The sequence below is a fragment of the Lepisosteus platostomus genome, chromosome 4, assembly GCF_059453375.1.
Source record: "Lepisosteus platostomus isolate fLepPlt1 chromosome 4, fLepPlt1.hap1, whole genome shotgun sequence".
Classification (NCBI taxonomy): domain Eukaryota; kingdom Metazoa; phylum Chordata; class Actinopteri; order Semionotiformes; family Lepisosteidae; genus Lepisosteus; species Lepisosteus platostomus.
In genome coordinates, this window is record NC_142614.1 from 43,090,638 (window position 1) to 43,112,321 (window position 21,684).

Here is a 21,684-nt window from a genome sequence, read left to right on the forward strand (position 1 = left end):
AGTTATGTGTAAATATAATGGAAATGTGAATACTAGCTTTATTAACTAGATTCACAATGTAGGAAAGCAGAACTAGTTTTGTTTTTGTGTAAACAAAGTCAGTTACCAGCCACAGACAACTATTTTAGAGAGGTTTATACAGTATGTGTTGTTTAAATGGAACAGCTTTTAGAGTTAAGGTGTCTTTTAAAATACTGTGAATAAAAAGAATGTGAATGATATTTACAGTGGCTATCAAAAGTATTCTTCCTCCTTGGACATTTACATTTTGTGTTTCAGTATGGAATCAATGCATTTAACTAGGAGTCTTTGCCATTGATGGACAGAAAACACTCTATACAGTGTCAAAATGAAGAAACAATTCTACAGATCCTCCTAAATTAATTTGGTAGAGGCAGGTTTGGCAGAAATTACAGCCTTGAGTCTTTTTGGATAAGTTTCTACTGGATTTGCACATTTGGACACTGCAATTTTTGCCCATAACTTTCTCAAACTCCCTCAGGTCGGCTGGAAAAAAGGGTGAACAGCAATTTTGAACTTCTGCCACATTCTTAATTGGATTGGGGTCTAGGCTTGACTTGTTTTCATTTTAATCCACTCCAGGGTGGCTTTGGCTGTATATTACAGGGTCATTGTCCTACTAGAAGATGAATCTTCTCCCAAGTCCCATGTCCCTTGCAGACTGCAGCAGGTCTTCCTCCAGGATTCCTCTGTACTTTGCTGCATCCATTTTTCCTTCTATCATCACAAGTCTTACAGGCCCTGATGCAAAGAACCTTCCCAACATCATGCTACTGCCCCCACCATGATTCACAGTAGTGATGGTGAACTCAGGATTATGTTAACTGTTAGCTTGCACCAATCATAACGTTTACCATTAAGGCCAAAAAAGTCCATTTTGTTTCTCATCAGACCATAGAATCTTCAACGTGGTCTCAGTGTCTTCTGCATGCCTTCTGGTAAAGTATCGTCAAGATTTCATGTGTTTTTTGTCGCTCTCCCATGAAACTCAAATTTGTAAAGCACTGTCAAATGCACTTTCTCCATCATAGCCAGGGAAGACTAATTCCTTTACAGTAGTCACTGGCCTCTTTACAGCCTCCGTGACTAGTGCACATCTTGCCTGGATTCTCAGTTTCTGAGGACACCTTGTTCGTCACAGGTTCCCAGTTGTGCTATATTTTCTACATGTATTTATAATGGACTTTATTGAGCTTTGGGGGACATGTATAACCTTGGAAATTTTCTTATGCGCTTCCCCTGATTAGTGCTTTTCAATAACCCCAGATTTACTTTGTAAGCTGGGTTGTCTTTGTGATGTAGTTTTTGCTGGGACCTGTACTAATCAACTGTGGGATGTCCCAGAGATAGGCATATTTATCCTGACTTCATTTGAAACACCATAACTGCACACAGGTGGACTCCATTCAACAAATTATGTCTTCTAAAGACCTTTGGTCGCAGCAGAGCCAATTTAGGTGGGTCATAGAAAAAGGGGGTGAATACTTATGCAATCACATATTTTGTTTTATATTTATAATTAATTTAGGATGATGTGTAGAATTGAAGCCTTTCTTTCTTTAATTTGACATTAAAGAATATTTTCAGTTGACCAATGGCAAAAAAATTCCCAAATAAATACATGGTGATTTTACATTGTAACACAGTAAAATGTGAAAGTCCAAGGGGGTGAATATTTTTTATAGCCACTGTAGCTTTGGACATTTGTCAACAGTAGAAAATCATCAAAACAGATTTCTAATTCTGCTTTTAGAACATGTTTAAATTAGCATCTACGGACAGCTGATGATCTGACTGCTTACTATTAAAACACACAAACGTGGAAAGGCATTTCCTGTAAGATGCAGTGCTTTGCAAAAGTACTCTAAACCTTGCACAGTTTTCACAACAAAAAAATAATATGAAAGTAATGATTGTACAAGTACAAACATCCTTGCTGTGACAATCCTAAATTATGAAACAAGTAAAGGTTTATTCCATGCTGAAAAGAGAAGAAAAGAAACACAACCTTTCGTCTGTGGAGCCTTCTTCTCGAACTACTTCAATCCTAAATCATGTACACTAAATTACCATAATGACCTACACAAATAGTTGAGTAGCCTCTGTGTGCAATATTAGTAGCCAGCACAATTTCAGAGTAAATACACCCATCTCTGTAAGGTCTCTCGGTCTGAAGTGATTTTCAGGCATACAGTTGTATGTAGATTCAACCATCAAAAATAATGAGCTTTCAAAACAACTCCTTGTATAAAGCTATAGACAAAGGTATAAAAACATTTCAGAGCCCCTTAATATCTCTTTAAGAGTGGCAAAGGCAATCATAAATAAAAGGCATCCAGACACAGCCTGGATCAGGCTGCCCCCCCAAACGTACAGTAGTACCTGGGCAAGAGGCAAACTGGTAAGGATTCCACTATAAGGCTAACTTTGAGTTGCAGTGGCTACGATTGGAGAAAGTGTCCATGGGCCAACCACTTCCCAATCATGACACAAAGGGGGCTTATATGGAATTGAAAAAAAACATTAAATTCTGAATGGCCTTTGCAACAAATCATAAAGTGACTGTTGTCAGACAAGCCAAAATTGAAAGTTTTTGACCTAGTGCAAAGTGTTACACCCGTCACAAATCCAAATGTAAAGGTACTTCTAACAAATAGTGTGCATGTCCGACTACTTATGCAGTCTCATACAATGTATTTTACTTAACCACTTTGTGTTAGAAGCAAGTCTTTAACACTTTGGGAATTATTTATCACACTGAAAACCAAACTTTTTCACAGTGAAAATGTATAGAAATAATATTACATCTTCTAAGATACAATAACAGATACTGTACATTACAGATTTTTTCAAGTTTAGCAGCATGGCCTTTACTACAATAAGCTAATTTCTAGATTGTCTACTAACCTTTCCATGTACTTTTTGTGCAATTGTGCAACACTGTCATCCTGAGGCAAAGGTAAAGATGCCATTTTAAAGAGTGCGCAGCCACTATGATGGGACCAGCACCAGATCTGCAAAACAGAAGATGATTCAAAATCGGAAATTACCATTCTGAGTCTACATTTAGCATGAATAATTTCCCACAAAATAAAGGCTATCCTTTTATGTCAGACTTTTAGATACCATTAGTTAAGGATCCATTCATTTTCCAACTGTTTTATCCAATATATGGTCATGGGGTAGCCAGAGCCTATCCCAGCAAGCAACGGGAGCAAGGCAGAATACACTCTTAACAGGACGCCAGTCCTTTGCAGGACACAGTTGCAAGGGACAGTTTTCCAGAATGCAATTAACCCACCAGTAAGCCAGAAAACCCACGTGAACATGAGGAGAACACACAGGGCCCAAGCACTGCAAGGCAGCAATGCTAACCACTGCGCCACCATACCACCCTTCCTCCAGCTCTCTTACACAGCCATTACATATACTTTGTTTTGTTTTGGATTTCAAAACACTACATACTTTACACTTCAAAGCTTTTCCTTCAAATGGAGGAACCTATGTGCTGTTGGCTGCCTCTCTGACGGTAAAGTCTTGACACCACTGAACGATGTACAAGAAATATGGAAAGATGGAAATCTTCTGGCATAAGTTTTAAAATATATTATTTTTGACAGACTATTAACACAGCCATGTGAATCTGAAGTTGCATCTCTTGCTCCAGAGGAGGACACAGACCAACCTGCTTAATGCAGGAAAAGCCATGGAACTAGTGTCTTTAATAGGCATCAGAGTGACACAATTTTTTTCAGTGAGCCAAGAACCAAAAAGATGACCTTATCAAAACAACTGAAGCATGACCAAAAACCTTATCAACATTCATGGAAGATGATCAAGATATTATTAATACAACATTTAAATACGTACTGGTATTCCTTTCCCATGGGAATTTACAATGTCTTCCTCCAATACTGCTGAAGGGACGATGAAAAACTGTGGCAGCCTATGAAACAGAGAACATAATCTTTATAAGGTCTTTATAGTTCTTGTGTTAAAAATACAAACTTGTTTATGCAAAATTAAACTATTCCCCTTCAACAATACAACTCTACATTATGGTCAGAAAATGCATGTTAGACAAAGGACTTTGGCTGGGGTGCCACCATTCATTTCTAACAATCTGCACAACACAAGTTGGTCCATTTGCTGCTCTGTCATACTGTCTCAGTGGCAGCAAGTTTTATTTCCTAAGTTGGATATACCGTAACCAGGTGATCTTTTTCATTTTTTTATAATATCCGTCTTATTCCAGGAATCAACTACTGAAATGTAACCTGTAGCAGGGAACTGTAAGGGAAAATGGGTCAGCATGATGACCAGTGGTTAGCATTGAGTCCTCGCAGCGCTGGGGCCCTATGGTTCACATCCGGACCTGTGGTGCTATCTACGTGGAGTCAGTATGTTCGCCCTGTGTTCACATGGCAGTCTGACAGTCCAAAAATGTACTGCTAGGTTAACTGGCTTCTGAGAGAATTGGTCTTAGGTGTGAGTAAGTTTGTGTCTGTATGTCTGCCTTGCGAGGGACTGGCATCCTGTCCAGGGTGTACTCTGCCTCACACCCATTGCTTTCTGGGATAGACTTTTTTTCCCCCATGACCCTAAATTGAAAGAAGCAATTAGAAAATCAATGGGTGGGTATAAGCAAAAAGGACATTTTTACCAAGCTGCAAAAACATGGTCAACCTGAGTACACAACCCTGGAATACAGTAGCCTCAAAGCAAAAGCAATACATTTGTGCTTCCAATATTCGTTCCCATTAAGAAACGAAACCATATGAATAAAAAACTGAACATACTTTTCAGAGATGCTATAATTTTCATTGGCAGTCACTAATCGACAATTTCCTTTAGTACGTTTCATTTCCATCTCCCACTCATCTTTACTTTCAAACATTATGGTTTTCTGGTTTGTTGGTTGCTCTAGAAAACAAAAGTGTGAGAAGCACAACAGAAAACAGTATTTGAAGAACACTGTAATAATTCAATGTTTTACATTTTAAAACCTTCTAATAAGAACCTCTTTCAGCAGTAAACCTTGTATGCTTCTTTGACATAGTAATGTAAACTTTAAGAAACATAGTAATGTACAGCAGATTTTACAAAAAACACTCAAACGCAGTTACTACAAATGATCACATTTTAGGCAAAAAAGTGTCAATTTTATTTGTGGGATATGAGTTTAATGTAAATTATAACATATATACTGAACATCTGAATAAATTACATAATTTACAGTACATCAGGAAAATGACTTTTTGAAGGAGGTGCACTGACTTTGTATTGAACTGAAATGGCACAGGTAAATTACACTAATGAACATTTTGCCAATCAGCAAACTGACACGCTTTCAGATTCTGTCTTGAATGATTCCGTAACATTAGTCTTGTACCATATGCTATAGAATAGTATTTCCTGTTCACTGGTCGCTGAGCCCTAACTGGTACAAGTCTCCCCGGCTCATCCCACAATTGTTCAATGGGTTCAAGTCTGGTGAGTAGGCAATCTACCCTAAATCTGCCACATTCTCATCATGCAAGAAAGCCATGGTTCTCTAGAGTCTAATCACTCCTGTCCAGATGAACCTTGGACCTCCCCATTAATAGTCCATAAAATTACTTCCATCAAGGTGACATATGGTGAATCATTGATAAACAGGGCTTTACTGCTAGTAAGTCTTAGTCTACTGGTGCCAAGCAAGGTTCCTTTCTGTGTTTTTCCATTGTGATTTTCAGCAGACTTATACATTCATCAAGTTAAATCACCAGATGAACTATGCCTAATCAACTTAAGAGGTGATTCTGTACATATGAAACAGTCAAAGACACTCAAGAGTATCAGAATCCCAGATTAAATTAATCAAAATAAGGACAAAACATGTAATCAGTATCCATAAATCTGTAAACTATTTTCACGAAAAGCATGCATGTTTATTCTAATGCTCAGTTTACTGTACATTTAACATTCTTAGTGCCTTATATTATTTTTTATAAATCCCCCTTTGTAAAGGAAGCTCAAATAAAGCACAAGATAAAGCACAAGCCTGCACTTATATGGATTCACCTTCTTTTCAGTGAGTTCCCAGTGAAATTCTATTACCTCCATAACCATTTCTGCAAATCAAATCTCTTTGTAGCTTCTTACCTGGAGCTGCTGCTGTCTTTTCACAATAGGAAAAGGCAAATATACATTTTAGTGACTTGGGCTCAAGACTGTGGTGAACAATTCCCTGAAAGATCTAAAACAAAGCAGTAAAATAATTACATTCATTCATTTTAATTTCTGGACATAATGTAGAATTGCAATAATTACAAAAATGGGGAAGTGATTTAACAAAGATGTAATACACCAGTGAAGCATATAAGGCACAGTAAGAAAACAAACTGTGGTCAGCAGTTGAATAAATACCTTTTTAGCTTCCTCTTCTTTTGCATACGTCAAACAGAACTGAAAGACTCGCAAGTCTTTGCAGTAAATAACAAGCTTTGATGGGCTCTTGTTCTTTACTTGGCCACCAATTACCAGCTTTTTCTTTTCATCATTCACTGAAAAAAGACAAGGGCACAAAGTGAAGCTCAGATTTCCTTCATTAGGAAATCATGAAACTCCTGAAAAAATGATTCAGCCTTTAACTATGCTCAAAATCACTGAAACTTTTTGATATAGTATACACCCATCTCTTGATTTACAGCTGTAATTTGTCCCTTGAAAACTATTCATAAGGTGAAAATTTGTAAAAACAAAATTCTCATTACCTTACACATAAAACCATTACCACCATTACTTGGATTAAACCAATGAGCTAAATTGTCAGAATACGAACACCTTTTTTGTAATTATTATTTACCCTAGTAAAGCAGATCAAATGTACAACAATTCTAAGAACACAGATGCACCAAAAACCTGTGTTGTGAAAGCTTATGCTATGAAAAGGACAAAGGACATGTCTTCATTGTAGTGAAAAACACTGTAACAAAGAAGAACAGGTAATGATATAGCTTGCTTTGTTATAGCAAAACACATTAATGTTTGTAAACTCAGGGGTGGGTGTTTTGAGTTTTAAGCAGGTAAAAATTACATCTGCCAATAATAAGAAGGACCAAAGCATTAAATGGATAAACATAAGTAATGATTTTGGGCACATTTAGACAGACCTCCATATATTTGGTCCACACATGTGAGGGGGATGTCGTTTTCTCCATAAAGTTTATTCTTGAAGAGCTGAGGCTAGAAAATAAAATTATATTTGATATTATCCACTTTTTACCTAAACATTGAGAGAAAAAACAAATTACAAAAAGCATCCAATTGGCTCTCAACCTCTAAGAAGAACCCCTGAGAAGAAAAGAAATGCTATTAGAATCTCTAGCATGGTGGTGTATGCTCTCATTTACAACTCACTGTAATCACTGCCTTTCATTTTATGGTGTTTTCAGACACACTTCAAACTTTACCAAACCACAGAGGGAGGAAAGTGAAGTCTGTCCTCAAACCCCATTTCCCAGATGTGCCACCTTTTCATCGACAGAAAAATGACATCAGAATCTTTGTTCTGAGAAGAAAATAAGTCAGAGCAATCTCACTTAACTACCCCCTGTGGTGAAGTCTATCACAGTGGACTCAGGAACTGTTGGCTCTTTTTTATGTTCTGCATTTTATTTGGTACAAACTATAACTCTTTTGTCAGGTTCCTTAAACTCCCAAAAATAGTAAAGCAAGCCAGCCTTTCCAAAAGTTGACAGAAAAGGAACCTGTGTGATTTACGAAGTTTCTGTGCTCGATTACAGAACTATGACATGTCAATGACCCAACAATGTCAAAATTAGAATTTAATCCTGTTCTATTCAGCTGCAGCAGAAATTCTAAAATATAAGGGACTTCAGTTCACACTACACTGTTGAGATGCTGACAGGAAACAAGAGGTCACAGAAATTAATTATATTTATTTATAAATGCTGTGTATTTCAAGTCCACAGCAAAACAAAAAGGGTCTAGAGAGTAGCAGCTTCATTGACCATTTGAGGAACCAGAAAATCCACATCCTGCCTGCTTTGGCTGAATGTAGAACATTATTCATTAAAATAGAAATTAAGCCCCTTAGAGCTGATATTTCAGCTAAAGAATAAAGTTAGTTCTGTTATTTTTTTGTTGTACACTGTAAATATGCATAAAGCTTGCATTTTAATATTTAAATGTTAGATAGGCTATCAACAAGTTAAACAAGTATTAAATACAATCATGATAATGCATCACCTGATCAAAAGGTGTGGCATTGTGTTGTAGGCCCCAGGCTGCATAAGCTCTCATTATGATTCCTCACCTGTTTTCTGCCCTTATTTGCCAATGAATGAAAACGCTTATCAGTGGCATTGTTATCAAATGTAAGAAAAACATGCAAATGTGACATAAATGAATTGCAAGAGCAAAACTGAATTTTAGAATGCTGCAGTATAATCAGTTTATCAAAAGTATGTACTTAGCAAACCTGTCTTGCTGTCACCCCACCAAATCAGACAAATCCGATTCATACTACTGTCAAGCTGGTCATATCAGATGCTATCTGAAGACCCACAAGACTTGCGTTGAAATAGGTGGAATTGCTTCATCTCATCTAACAATTACAATGAATAGGCATGAGTACACTATTGATATCATCATTGAATCTAGCCAGGATCTTCCCATACAAACAAAGTCATTGGAAACCCAATGTCTTCTCTTTCACAGAAACGCTGCGGCATTATAAGGATGTAATCTCTGATGAGCTAGCAGCTTTTTCGGCAGCAATCAATTGTAAAATCATAAAATAAAACAAGGTACAGTAGCTAAATAAAATGTCCAACTACTGTAAAACTATTAGCACCACAGTGAAAATGCAAAAGAAGCATGTGTTCTAAGAATACTCTTAACAAGGTGAAATACTGTACATGTGGTGTATACTGAGACAAAAACACATAACCTGGCAAATCCTTCAGGTACATCAAAATGTATCGCTTCATTCTATCGAGTTTGTCACTAGCATCTGCATCCTGTTCCAAAGTTTGCATGTCAAGTTCCTAGGCCACTGTGAAGTTTCTTTTAAAAGGCTCACGAATCTCAAAAGCACATCATACTGGTAGACTTTAAACATAAGCAGCTGGTCTTTACTGAGCATTGTCAGCATCAGACACTAATCTACTTCTATTATGCATGTGATTACATCGAAACAAAAATGCAATATGAGGCACTTCCTGTGGCATAAAAGCTGTCAAGAAGTGGAAGTTTCAGCAGTGTGCGCCATACTGCAACTGAGGTGAACATGTGAAAGAAATTTTGACAGCATGTTTTTGACGATTTTAGTGTGTGAACAAGCCTCCTTTTCCTTCCTCTTAAATGCATAATGGTTCTATAAAATGACCGTTTGCAACCTTTGCTGGGTTGATAATACATAGGCTTCTAGAGAGATTTTTTTCTATTCAGAAGTATGAATGAAGGTGTTTAAAAGAGGTAAAGATTCATTAAAACGCAAAAATCCATTTTAACTTAACAAATTACCTTTTCTCAGTAATATCCCAATGTAGCAGTAAAAATGACTATTTTATGATGGCCTAATTTTATATTTCCAACGGTTGCTTTGTGAAGTTAGTTTTAATGTTCATTTGCATTTTGTAATTAATTGGAAGTAACTGGAGAGTTATGATGTCTCCACAGCCTGCGTTTGCAGAATTCAGCACCACAAGCTAGCATATCTTGCAAAACCAATAAGCAAGTTCCGTTAAAACATCGAAACAATTTATAGTCTCTTCTGCAACGCTCTTTCAAATAAAATATTTCCTAGTCTGTGACCACTGAGGGCTCTCGATCTGACCTATGCAGAATTTTAAGGGAAGTCATTTTAATTGGAAATGCTGCATTTTCCAATGCATTTTGTTCTTCACTCAGTATCTTTGTACCTCTAAACAAATAACCTTTATTCTATTTAACAGTTTTTGTATTTTCATTTATACCCAGCCAATATGGAATCAATAACAGTTCCTTTATGGCTCAGGCCACAGCATTAACCCTGTCCTGCACAGAGACATTAAGGAAGTGTAGAGAGCCTCCTCCAACCCCCAACCCATCAACCCTTTCATATTTTAACACAGTCAAAGCTCCATACTATCTGACAAAAGATTTGGAGTCAGGTACAGGAATGGTGCTTCTGACTGATGTCACTCAAATCTGCAGGTGGCCAGAAACTTGCAGGATTTAAAGTTTCACGAATAACGGAGAGGTTTGGCCGACTAATCCCATTCGTACTCCGGGTGCCACTCTGCAAGTTGTGTGCTGCAGTCTGAGGAATCCCAGTCACAGTCAGCTAGTGACATGACTCAGGCTCAAACTTGGCAACATCTGGGCTATAAAGCTGAGAAATCACTCTAAGCAAGTGCCTTTGCTGGTTGAGCCACTCAAGTGTCCCGATAACCCTTTATTCTAGGAAATACATATACTGTATATACACAAAAGCGGTTTATGAGGAAGTTAACTCTGAATTGTGATGACACACTCATTTGTACACCTTTTACCAGGACAGTTGTGCAACGGCACATTAATTAATGAAAAGAGAGTTAACAGATAAGAACACAAAGATATTTGATCATATAGGATTACCAGCTCTTTTCCTGAAGGGTACTTACCATCTCCTCCATGGGGGTCTCATCACTAACGAAGGAGATCTTGAAGTTGGTGCAGACGAGGGTCCCATATACTCCTCGCTGTGATGCATCATCCTGTGTGTACTTCAAGACGTGGGTGGCACTGCAGAAAACTACCTCTCCTGCAACATCAAGAGTGATCGTTAAAAAGCAATTTAACCCTCATTTTCACTTCTATCTGTTCCCTTCTTTTGGTATTTTGTGTTTCTGTTTGTGAAGCTGAAAAAATGAATACTGTTAGCATCAACATTAACACAATACGAAATAAAAAAAGAGTGTTTAAAACAAAAGGAACACGATTTTCCCATATATTCATCTGCAAAGATTGAAACATGCATCTTACTAAGATTCACACAAAAAATAAGCTTGTATTAAAACACAGGAACACTAACAATGTAACATTTTTCAAATATTTACCTGGCAACAAGTCTGGATGTTTCTCTTTTCTTGAAGACTCTCTTTCTGGTTTAATTTCCTAGAAAATAAAGAAAAAAATCCTTTAACTCATATTAGTTACCCTGGAAAAGTCAAATGTTGACTCATACGGCTATCTCTCCTGCTCACTACTCTACATCACATCTAAATCTTAAATACATTCTAATAAGACACTAATTTGACTAACTTCATGTTAATTCATGTTTTCTGAATTAAGCTTCAAGCCTTAAATCACAAAAGGTTTGAGGTCTGAAATTCAAATTTATAAAAAAAAACACAAAAGGCTGCCTGACTGTACAATCTTGTGCTCTAGCCCCATTTCATTACATGAATGCTTGAGTTTCATTCAGTCTTACTTTAATATGAATTAATTTGCCTTGCAAGTGAAAAATCTGGGACCTCACAAACCAGACCAAACCTCCATAAGTTTTATTTCAACAGCACGTTGGACCTCACTGAGAGACAAAGAAACAAAATAGATACAAGTTTAGAAGGACTGTGTAATCCCATTCATATAATACATTTCAGTGCCCTATGAGTAATTGCAATGGTTAGTAAAAGATGGTCTTCTATGAAGAACACTATAAAGTGTATCATTAGTCAGTTAGTTAAAAAAAGAATGAAGACAAAATTGAAGGAGGATTAAAATAAGCAGGTGTGAGCCTCTCCGGTACCTGGAAGGAAGACCTCCTGGGAAAAACATGCTGCTGGAAGTGGTGTTAGTGGGGCCAGTAGGGGACACTCACCCTGTGGCCTGTGTGGGTCATAATGCCCCAGTATAGTGACGAGGACACTATAATGTAAAAAGGCGCCACCCTTCGGATGAGACATAAAATCGAGGTCCTGACTTTCTGTGGTCATTAAAACTCCCAGGGCATTTCTCCAAAAGAGTAGGGGTGTAACCCCAGCATCCTGGCCCAATTTCCCATTGGCCCTTATCAATCATGGCCTCCTAATAATCCCTATCTAATAAACCCATCCCCATGACTTCATCACTCTGCTCTCCTCCCCACTGATAGCTGATGTTTGGTGGGTGTACTTGCTCACTATGGCTGCTGTTGCATCATCCAGGTGGGTGCTGCACATTGGTGGTGGTGAAGGGGAGTCCCCATTACCTGTGATGCCCTAGGAGTGGAGTATCCAGAAAAGCACTATATAAGTGTAAGGAATTATTATTATAATCCAGAACATTTGTAAAACTACTACATTTGATTTTAGTTTATTCATTCTTTCTTGGTGTTATACATCTAGCAGAAACCTCAAAAACAGTAGTTCTCAATCCCAGCCAATTTCTTAATCACCTGACAACTGATTTGTCTGTTTAAGGTCCACATGAAAATTTAGCTTTAGGGTTTTAAAATGTTAAATGGGATGGGCCATTGGTATCAACCACATACGATTTAGTGAATTTCAAAAGTGCCCTCATTCAGGTTTGTAAGCTGAAGTGTGGCCAATTAGACTTAAGCATAAAAAAACCCACTGTGGGAATGTCTGATACAGTATGTTGTCATTCCCATCTGTGTTTATTCATCATGAATTGGTCACATACAGTATTAAGAGCTTTTAAGAGGGACTAAATTTTGATCTCCACTTTGTAGAGATACTGCATGAAGTTCTCCATATTGATGTTTTTGGAAGTAATGTACTTTTTAAACATTTTTTTAGATTTGTACTTAATACTTAATAATGTACTTAGCAGATTACAAGAAAAAAAAAACAAAGTATAACACACTATGCTAGTAGAGAAATCTATCAGTGGATTGATTCAATGCACACAAGCAGAGAAGAAACAGATTAAAGAAGTTTATTAATAAAGATACCTTAAAGCTGAGACAATAAAAACCTGGTTAAAGAAATTACTTCCTTATATTTTTCAAGATACTACATTCCAGAGCCATGAAGCAAACTTTCATTTCTTGGGCATGACATTAAGAAACGTGTGTATTGGAAACAATACAGTACTGTGCAAAACTGTGCAAGACTCACACAACCATGTCTGAGGCCTAACCACCAAAGAAAAATCAATTCACTTCCTAACAGAAAAGTGAAAAAATAGATTCTTACAGGCAGATGGTGGAAGCATCTTTAATGCTCCTTTTTTCAATTACACAGAAGCAGCTAAAAATATATCATTTTAAACAGTCTCTTCTGTGATTTTCACAAAATGCTGCATATACTGTATGTCTACAAGGATTCTAACGAGTAAATATGTGAAGTATTCTTGTGTATAAGAAGTACCTGAGACATTTGGCTAGAATACCAGATTCACTTTCAAATATCCCAATAAGTGTCAGGTGTCCAGCTTGGAGCAGTCAAAATGATTTGGAAAATTTCACTTCACAATCTCTACAAAATCCCTGCAGCCTACAGTTCCAGTGAGCCTGCAGTACAGACAATACAGCCAATGTAATAAGTCTATAAGAGAAATGGTAGGGAGAAGTCAAATCTGACAAGGAAGTGCTGTTTATGTGGTGGAAGAAGTGATTAGAATGGGATCATGCAAAGTGGTTCAGATTTCTCTGAAGAGGCTGAAAATTAATTTAAACTCCACTGCTGAGAGACATGTAGAGCACTGGGAAAAAGCTAGAGGAAAAGTATGAGAAGTGTTCTAATTTTCTAACCATTGTGGCTGTTCTATTTTTTTATATAAAATGACATTCCCCTCAGAAAAACAAATAAAGCTGTTAATTATTACAAGACCCCATGCTTTTAAGCTCCAGATCTTGCAAAATCTCATTCAGCCATGCTATCAATTAACTGTCAAGTTGACAAATGGAATCTACTGTACTTTTGTTCATTTCACTCATTACCTTAAAGTCTCTAATTTAATTAAAAACACATTTCCTTGTTTTATTATTCGGCACAAACGTCAGCGAAGGTGCGCTAATGAAAATCCCCATGCATTGAATACAATCTTGAAAATAGTTAGCAACAAATCTTTTATCTTTGTAATGGAATCAGAGACAATCATTGATCAGTTTATAAAGGATTCACAGAACTTAGCAATTATACTAATTGACTTAACCTAAGAGGATAGAGATGAAAGAAAATGAATTCTTCAGCTCTGCCCATAGTTCAAAGCCATTTGTACAGTTGGATACTGTACAACAGTACATTACAGTTACATTTTCGATTTAACATCTACATGTAAATTCAATATATTAATTTAAGAATAATAATGCAAAGTAACCTATAGATAGTGTGCATGCACAAGGTACCATTCAAGACTATGGAAATTCTTATGTACAAAATGTTTTTCGCTGTATTCCCTAGATGAATGTCTCTGCATTGCTGGGCCAATCAATACCTTTCTTCTCTTTTATAATGTACAGCAGACACTTTGAAAATGGCAGTGATTTCAGGCAATGGAAGCCTGAAATGTTCTCCTTTTTTAGGAATGTTATACAACTGCAGTGGTGAACATTTCATTTATCAGGGTACATGGATAATGCAAGTTACTTTCTAATTAGATGTAAAATTATGCATTTCCCACAGTCTACATCTTTAAAAAAAATAATTAAAAATTAATTTAAAAACATTTAAAATATTAGAGTATATGAATACCCAGTCAACCCACTGTAGTCAGTAAAGCTTTCCACCTACAAGAAGGATATATTTGACTGCAAGCACATTTATAAGACAACTTAATTAACAATATCTGTACGTTGTTTTTAAATGGGCTGCAGTTTGTGCAGGGGAGCTGATGAGAAGATGTGAGTGAAGAACTGCCAACACTCCCACCAGTCTCTCTGTACAAACCCTTATATATAATAATTGTAAAGATTTTAAAGGAGGAAATGTTTTTAGTGAATTACAGTGAAAACAAATGAACAATATTAGTCTCTCATCTTCTCTTTGCACAGAGAACAATATTGTTTGGGATCGACGGATACATTCACATAGTTTCTGTAGGCATTACGAGTACAATATTACACAAAAATCTTTCATTATAGCTACAACTGACTGTGGAAAACTATGAACGTCATCAGATAACAAGGCTGGGTTTGGGCTCCTGATGTACAGATACTGGAATACAACATACTGTATGAAGCCACACAGCAGCTGTAGCCACAGACAGGTCTGATTACGTGCCAAACTGCAGTTCCAGCTGCACCCTCTCTGAATTGAGCCTACAGTACATTTACACACAACCAGAATAAGAGAGCTGTTTCTCTCAAACACAGAGCCTTATTTTAGCCGTCTGAATGTTTTCTAAAAGAAAATAACACTCTCCTGAAATCACCAGCGTCTGTTCACTAACAAGAGACCCTTCTCCTAATATGCCAAAAGGAGAAGTTGGGAAAGGCTTGCAGTAAAGCACTATACTAGGATACAAGACATAAGCAAGTTGTTAAAGCTTGTTATACATCAGCAATTTTTTCTACTGTATTGAGTGCTAATCTGAGCATGGGGCTGTCCTCCTAGAGAAAAAAAGATACAGTGAGTGCACTTCCTTCCTATCAAACTATTTAAAAACACAACACTTTTGCTGGCCAATACGTTCCAGCTCCAGCAAAGCAGAACCTTTGCCAACTTGACAGCAGACAAGATGACAATTTCACCTACAGTAGTTGTAAACTCATTTGTTTTCGTCCAACAAAGTGTTAGTGAAATAACTCATAACAACACACAGAAACATAAAGAACGAAAGAAATCACAGGCTCCAACACAATGCTCAAACCACTTCATTGACAAATACAGCTAATATATCAAAAGCACTCTGGTGTTCTTATTAAAGGACACTTATTTTTTAATCTTTATTCGCTGTTGAAATCAAGAAGAATGAATCCGTTTCCTTGAAATGGACATTTTAAGCCAGTATAATTTTTTTTGCAGAAATATAATGACAAATTGGAGGAGATTTAATCATATAAAAATAACCTCCAACTGACAAGATATTCAGGTGCACCGATTCTCAGCGTTCGCAAATTTGTACCGATCGTAATCTTGATACTCTAAGATCATGCATTAGCAAAAGAAAAGTGTTAATTGGATGCCAAACACATCTAGCAATAAATGTTGAGAGACAAAAAACAAATAGTTTCAAAACCACACAGAAAAGTGCAATTTAATCCATACTTCAAAAAGCATAAGAGTACAAAATGTAAAACTTCACTTAGCACTGAAAAGACAAGCAGAGCTAAATGCCAACAGCTCAAAAAGTTAATTATAAAGTTCTTTACCATGTGTTAGATAATTAAAATCACTGAGGATACAAATTCTATATGAAAATGCGAAAAGGCTATTTTTAAAACTACTTTCATTTCTCCTGAGACTGCTGCCTGATAAGACTCATTCAGCTGGAAAATACATTGGGCAAAAGTATCAAGTCCATTACTACCATAAATTAAAAAATGAAACTATTAAGTCCTAGAAATCAAAGAGGCTTAATCATTTTAATTATTTTTTCTACCAGACAGATCTTCTAGTGTGCACTCAGCATATTTCTAATTTCTATATTTCTGTAAGCAATTCAGATTGTTAAATTAAACTTTTTCTTGAAGCTCAGACACGTTTATTTACAGATTTCTCCATTTAGTGTATCTTCTAGGATTCACGTCTATAATGAAAGGCATATTAGTAGAAGAGAAGTTGGGAAAGGCTTGCAGAAAAGCACTATACTAGGATACACCACATAAGCAAGTTGTTAAAGCTTGTTATACATCAGCAATTCTTTCTACTGTATTGAGTGCTAATCTGAGCATGGGGCTGTCCTCCTAGAGAACAAAGATACAGTAAGTGCACTTCCTTCCACTATTTAAAAACACATTACTTTTGCTGGCCAATACTTGCCAGTAAGTGAGAGTTTGGCTGTCTTTGCAAATATTATGGGTCCTAGCAATACAAGCACATAACTGTAAATAAAGAATATCGAGAGAAAAGATAAAAGTTTCAGTGCTTTAATTGCCCCCTGTTTACCTAAACTAAAAAATTATTACAGGCAAAATAAAATATTTTTACGCATCTTATTTCAAACTAAAACAAAGTTGACACACTTGAATGAAACTTAATATTAGTACGAAATGAGCTGCTACATAAAGAAACTTAACATATATTCCTAAAGAAACTTGAACCTTGCAAATAATGTATTAATAGTGTAATGAACTCCCAGCTTATTACAAGGATTTAATGTTACTTGCAGCAAATACATTACCAAGCATTAAATAAAGAATACTGAGAGGAAATTATTACTTTCAGTGCTTTTGTTGCCCCTTGTTTATTTAAGCTAAGAGAGTGACTTAGTAACCATTCCTCTGTGCATTCTCCTAACTGAAAGCTTCCCATCTTGTGCTGCACTGTAGCAAATGGAGGGAAGAACTGAACAAATTCAGCACTACCATACCAAGAATTAAATCTTTTTTATCTGTCCCTCACACATAAACCAAATAAGATGACAACTTACACTTCAGAACTCAGAAGGCAGACAACAGCCACAGGAACACTGACAGGCAATGGTTATAATAAAAAGGTTACGAGTTAAAATCAAGACCATTTAGTACCAATCGGAACTTGGGAGTTCAATGTCTTATGCATCTCTGCCTCCATAAGGCTACAAAGAAAAGCCTCTGCTTTGTTCAAGACAGAACAAGTTATTTTCTGACACACTTTTGCACTTCGCCTTAGCTTTCGGGTGTCTGTGGAGATTCCAGTCTCTATACTGTATGTGGAACCACAAGCAAACATCAGAGACATTACATTTTCCCCACTGTCAAAATCGAACACAGCAAGCATTACCTGCTGCTTTAGAGACTTCCAAATAGCTTAATACTTTACCAATTGATCATTTTATGATGATGCTTCAGGTTGCCACTTGCACCAGTCAACATGAACATTTTTTAGATAAACCTTAAAAAACACATTTATAGAATGTATTGATTGTTTTCATACTCCATGATACCAGTACAAATCCAGACTTTTTCTTGACTTTTTCTTGACTTTCATAGACATGCTTTTTAAGCCCTTAAAATCAGTGAGGCAGTTTTCCAAACTTATATATGACCCCTACCGCAAGCGTTGCTTTATTTTTGGATGTTCCACTTCACCAAGTAAAGGAGAAAATAATCCAAATTTCAGTAATTCAATACTCAAGATAATTACAAATTGAAATGGCCCAACCACAGGGTTAATATATTTTAAATGACAGTTCATGGAACACATTCACAGCAACATTCCCAACTTCACTGTGCTGGTCTTCTGTCCAGAAACCATACAAGAGCTTATATCCTGGTATCCTGGAGATAACTGCAGTCAATTTAAAAACAAAAAACAAATTTGGCGACACAGAACACAAAATGAAATAGTCCAGTAGAAATGACAGTGCTTGGGCCTCCAGTGTGGCTAACCCACTAAAAGCACTCACCAGTCCAAATACAGTATGTGAGCCTGGGTCAGTATATGACCTCACGGAGGTTTTCAGGCCTGTGGTGCTGATCAAGCCTTTCCTTAATTTTGACACTGAACCTCTGGTATGGGGCTGTTACCTGTGTGTTAGAGCAGACTGCCTGCACTTCCTCATTCTCCCCTGCCTGCAGTCATGAGTAACTGCAAGCTGAGACTTGAAAAAAAACTGATTGGCTATTCCAAACCAGAGGACAGAGGGGGGTAATAATAACAATTTGCTATTCTCAATTAGTTAAAAAACGCTGATAACACATTTAATTTCACATTGTACCTCCCTTGACTGATTAAGCTAGGAACAACCCTCACAGTACACATTAAGCCAGCAGCCATATCACCCTGCAACTTACAACTGGTAAACCACTGAAGCTAAGCAGGTGTGAGCTAAGCAGGACTGGTCAGTACCTGGATGGAGACCTCCTGGGAAAAACTAAGGTTGCTGCTGGAAGAGGTGTTAGTGGGGCCAGCAGGGGGTGCTCACTCTGCAGTCCATTTGGGTCCTAATGCCCCAGCATAGTGATGGGGACACTATACTGTAAACAGTTTACTGTATACTGTGGCCATTAAAAGAGAAAGGGTGTAACTCCGGCGTCAATCATGTCCTCTTATAATCCCCCTCTATGAATTGGCTACATTACTCTGCTCTCCTCCCCACTGATAGCTGATGTGTGGTGAGCACATCTGGCGCACTATGGCTGCTGTCGCATCATCCAGGTGGATGCTGCACACTGGTCGTGGTGGAGGGGAGTTTTCATTACCTGTAAAGCACTTTGAGTGGAGTGTCCAGAAAAGCGCTATATAAGTGTAAGCAATTATTAATTATTAAATAGCAGGATCAATAAATACATTTAATATAAATTATATATAAATATATATTAAATTTTCTTTTTAATATAAAGAAAATTGATTCTTTATTAAATAACTGAGCTACAGTAGTTAATATTCCCTGATGTAGAATAGAGGTTATAAGTGAAACCACGTCCATCCCCAGAGGAAAAAAAACTACCTGGTGCTCAAACAGGGAGGTTTTCTTTATCGAGTGGGTGTAAAAAAAATAAGTTCTGGATTTTTTTCAAAAGGAGAGACTTGCAGCACAATGAAGTTCAAAGCACCCTTTATGTCCCCATATACTGTATGGCATGACAATCTCCTCTTTTCTGTCCCAGATAACCAAAACCTTTATCTAGCATTTCTAAATTCCTCTCAATATGCTCAGGGTCGATGTCATACCCTGAATGCACAAGTAAGGAAAAATAAACTCTATTTAAGAAAACAATGCACCGAGAATGAATTCATTTCCTGTGTTTTCAATGGGCAGACTTTTTGTTTTTGGCAGCACATCGTTAGAGTCTGAGTTACTGATTAGGCCTAAAAACTGATTAAAAACTTGCAATGTCCCTGCCAACACGAGGACCAGAGTGGATGGGGAACTCCTCTGTTGAACGTTGCGACTATATTGAGAATTTCTCGAGAACAGAAGAAATGAAACATATACCCTCCAACACAGGTACATGTTCATAAGACAAAGATCAGGTACATACACTGCTAATTATTTTCAGTCATTTAGCAGAACTGCAAAGGACACCCAGGACCTTCACAAGTCACATTTTAAAAAATTAAACCATAATATCTCTCTCAAGTTCTGATTGAACAGGATTATTTACAGATCTCAAACATTCAACTTTCGGGAAATTGAGGTTTTTAATCCCATGACTACAAATACAATCTCACCACTCATTAAGAGCCCGTTTTACAGAGCATGCTCTTCAATTGAGTAAAGGGTGCCAGAGTGGAGTAGTGGTTAGGGTTCTTGGTTACTGCCCAGAACTTTTTTGAGCTTCAAACAACTTACTATAAGTAAAATACACTCGATTTTTTTGTGTAGGTCAAGTCTTAAACACTCTTAACTACTATATGAACATAATTACATAACATAATAGAATTAATCTACCACACTTTAACAAACTGCAGGAAAGTATCCGACCAAATCCATGATAATCACATTTATAAGAATTCGCGTCCTCTTCTCCTGAACCCTTAAAATATATTAATAAGAAACTGGTTTATTTCCATGAAGAATCTCTCGACCTACTTCCTTGAGAAACTTCCTATAGAAATTCGAATTCTGTGGAAATATTTTCCCTTAAGGTTAAACAACGTGAAAAATCTCTATACTTGTCCTTGAATAAGTATACACTAAGGCTCCGCAACGCACGCAGAACATACAGAAAAACACAGTACAAAAATTCAGATGCAATTTCCTTTTTACATTATGGTTTCACTGTACAACTTTACTGTACGTCCGGTTCACAACGAGAGAGACTAGTCAATCCCAAATTAAATACAAATATCACGTTTACACAGCCAGACGCTCAAGTCATCTTTACACTATCCAACTTCATGATGACACAGTACAACCTGATTAACATTTTAATATTTAGGTTATGGGGGCATTTAATGTCTACAATTATACAATAATTTCAATTTAACCTTACCTAAAAGATCTACAGTTGCGGTCATAAAGAGAGAGCAGCAAAAGGATAAACTAATTCACATTTTTATAAAAAGTATTAGATGAGGTAGTTTACAGTATGTATAGTCATGCAGTTTGACAATAGCCATGTTGTGTGCAAACATCAGAACATGAGGGAAGTAACCTACTCTTGGGTTCTTACTGGCGTAGTATCCCTGAGCTTTATATTTTGAATTTCGATATCGTAACTTTGAGTGCAGGTCTCAGTTTATTCTTAAAATAACAACTGGCAGATGGTAACTTTATACTGCAGCCCAGCGCAAAAGCAGAATTTAACTATAATAAAATATCAATAAGACGAACGTTGTCTTATTTTGCCTCCCTTACAGTCACATTTACAAATACAATCTAGATACACGTATTTTTAAAGAATAAATGCATACCTCCGGGGTGACATATGAAACAAACGAAGGCTTTGAAGATTTTACACCTCCGCTTCCCAAACCCAACATGTTGATAACTTTGAGGAAATCTGTTCTCTTCAGCCAGGTGTAACCCTGGCCAAACACAGGAATAACCTGTACCGTGCTCAAACCGCGCCCCTCCAGCTGTTACATTGGCTGCCTCGCTTGAGAGAACACTCCATTTTGCCATAGGGGCCACACTAGGTCGCGTACAGCTATTGGG

At 37.0% G+C, this 21,684-nt stretch overlaps 1 protein-coding gene and 1 long non-coding RNA gene across 2 annotated transcripts in view; one reads left to right on the plus strand and one right to left on the minus strand.

The window, feature by feature from the left end:
* Positions 1-21,632, minus strand: part of mtmr12 (myotubularin related protein 12) — a 44,247-nt gene extending 22,615 nt beyond the window's left edge. Inside the window, exons 1-9 of the mRNA XM_088629533.1 lie at positions 21,441-21,632; positions 11,109-11,166; positions 10,674-10,813; positions 7,176-7,248; positions 6,430-6,566; positions 6,166-6,259; positions 4,821-4,944; positions 3,892-3,967; positions 2,929-3,035 (exon numbers count right to left, since the gene is read on the minus strand). Coding sequence (XP_088485659.1) covers positions 2,929-3,035; positions 3,892-3,967; positions 4,821-4,944; positions 6,166-6,259; positions 6,430-6,566; positions 7,176-7,248; positions 10,674-10,813; positions 11,109-11,166; positions 21,441-21,509 — 878 coding nt within the window. The 5' untranslated portion in view covers positions 21,510-21,632. The remainder of the gene's footprint in view (positions 1-2,928; positions 3,036-3,891; positions 3,968-4,820; positions 4,945-6,165; positions 6,260-6,429; positions 6,567-7,175; positions 7,249-10,673; positions 10,814-11,108; positions 11,167-21,440) is intronic.
* Positions 1-21,684, plus strand: part of LOC148673190 (uncharacterized) — a 330,310-nt gene that overhangs the window by 279,524 nt on the left and 29,102 nt on the right. The gene's annotated exons all lie outside the window — the stretch shown is intronic.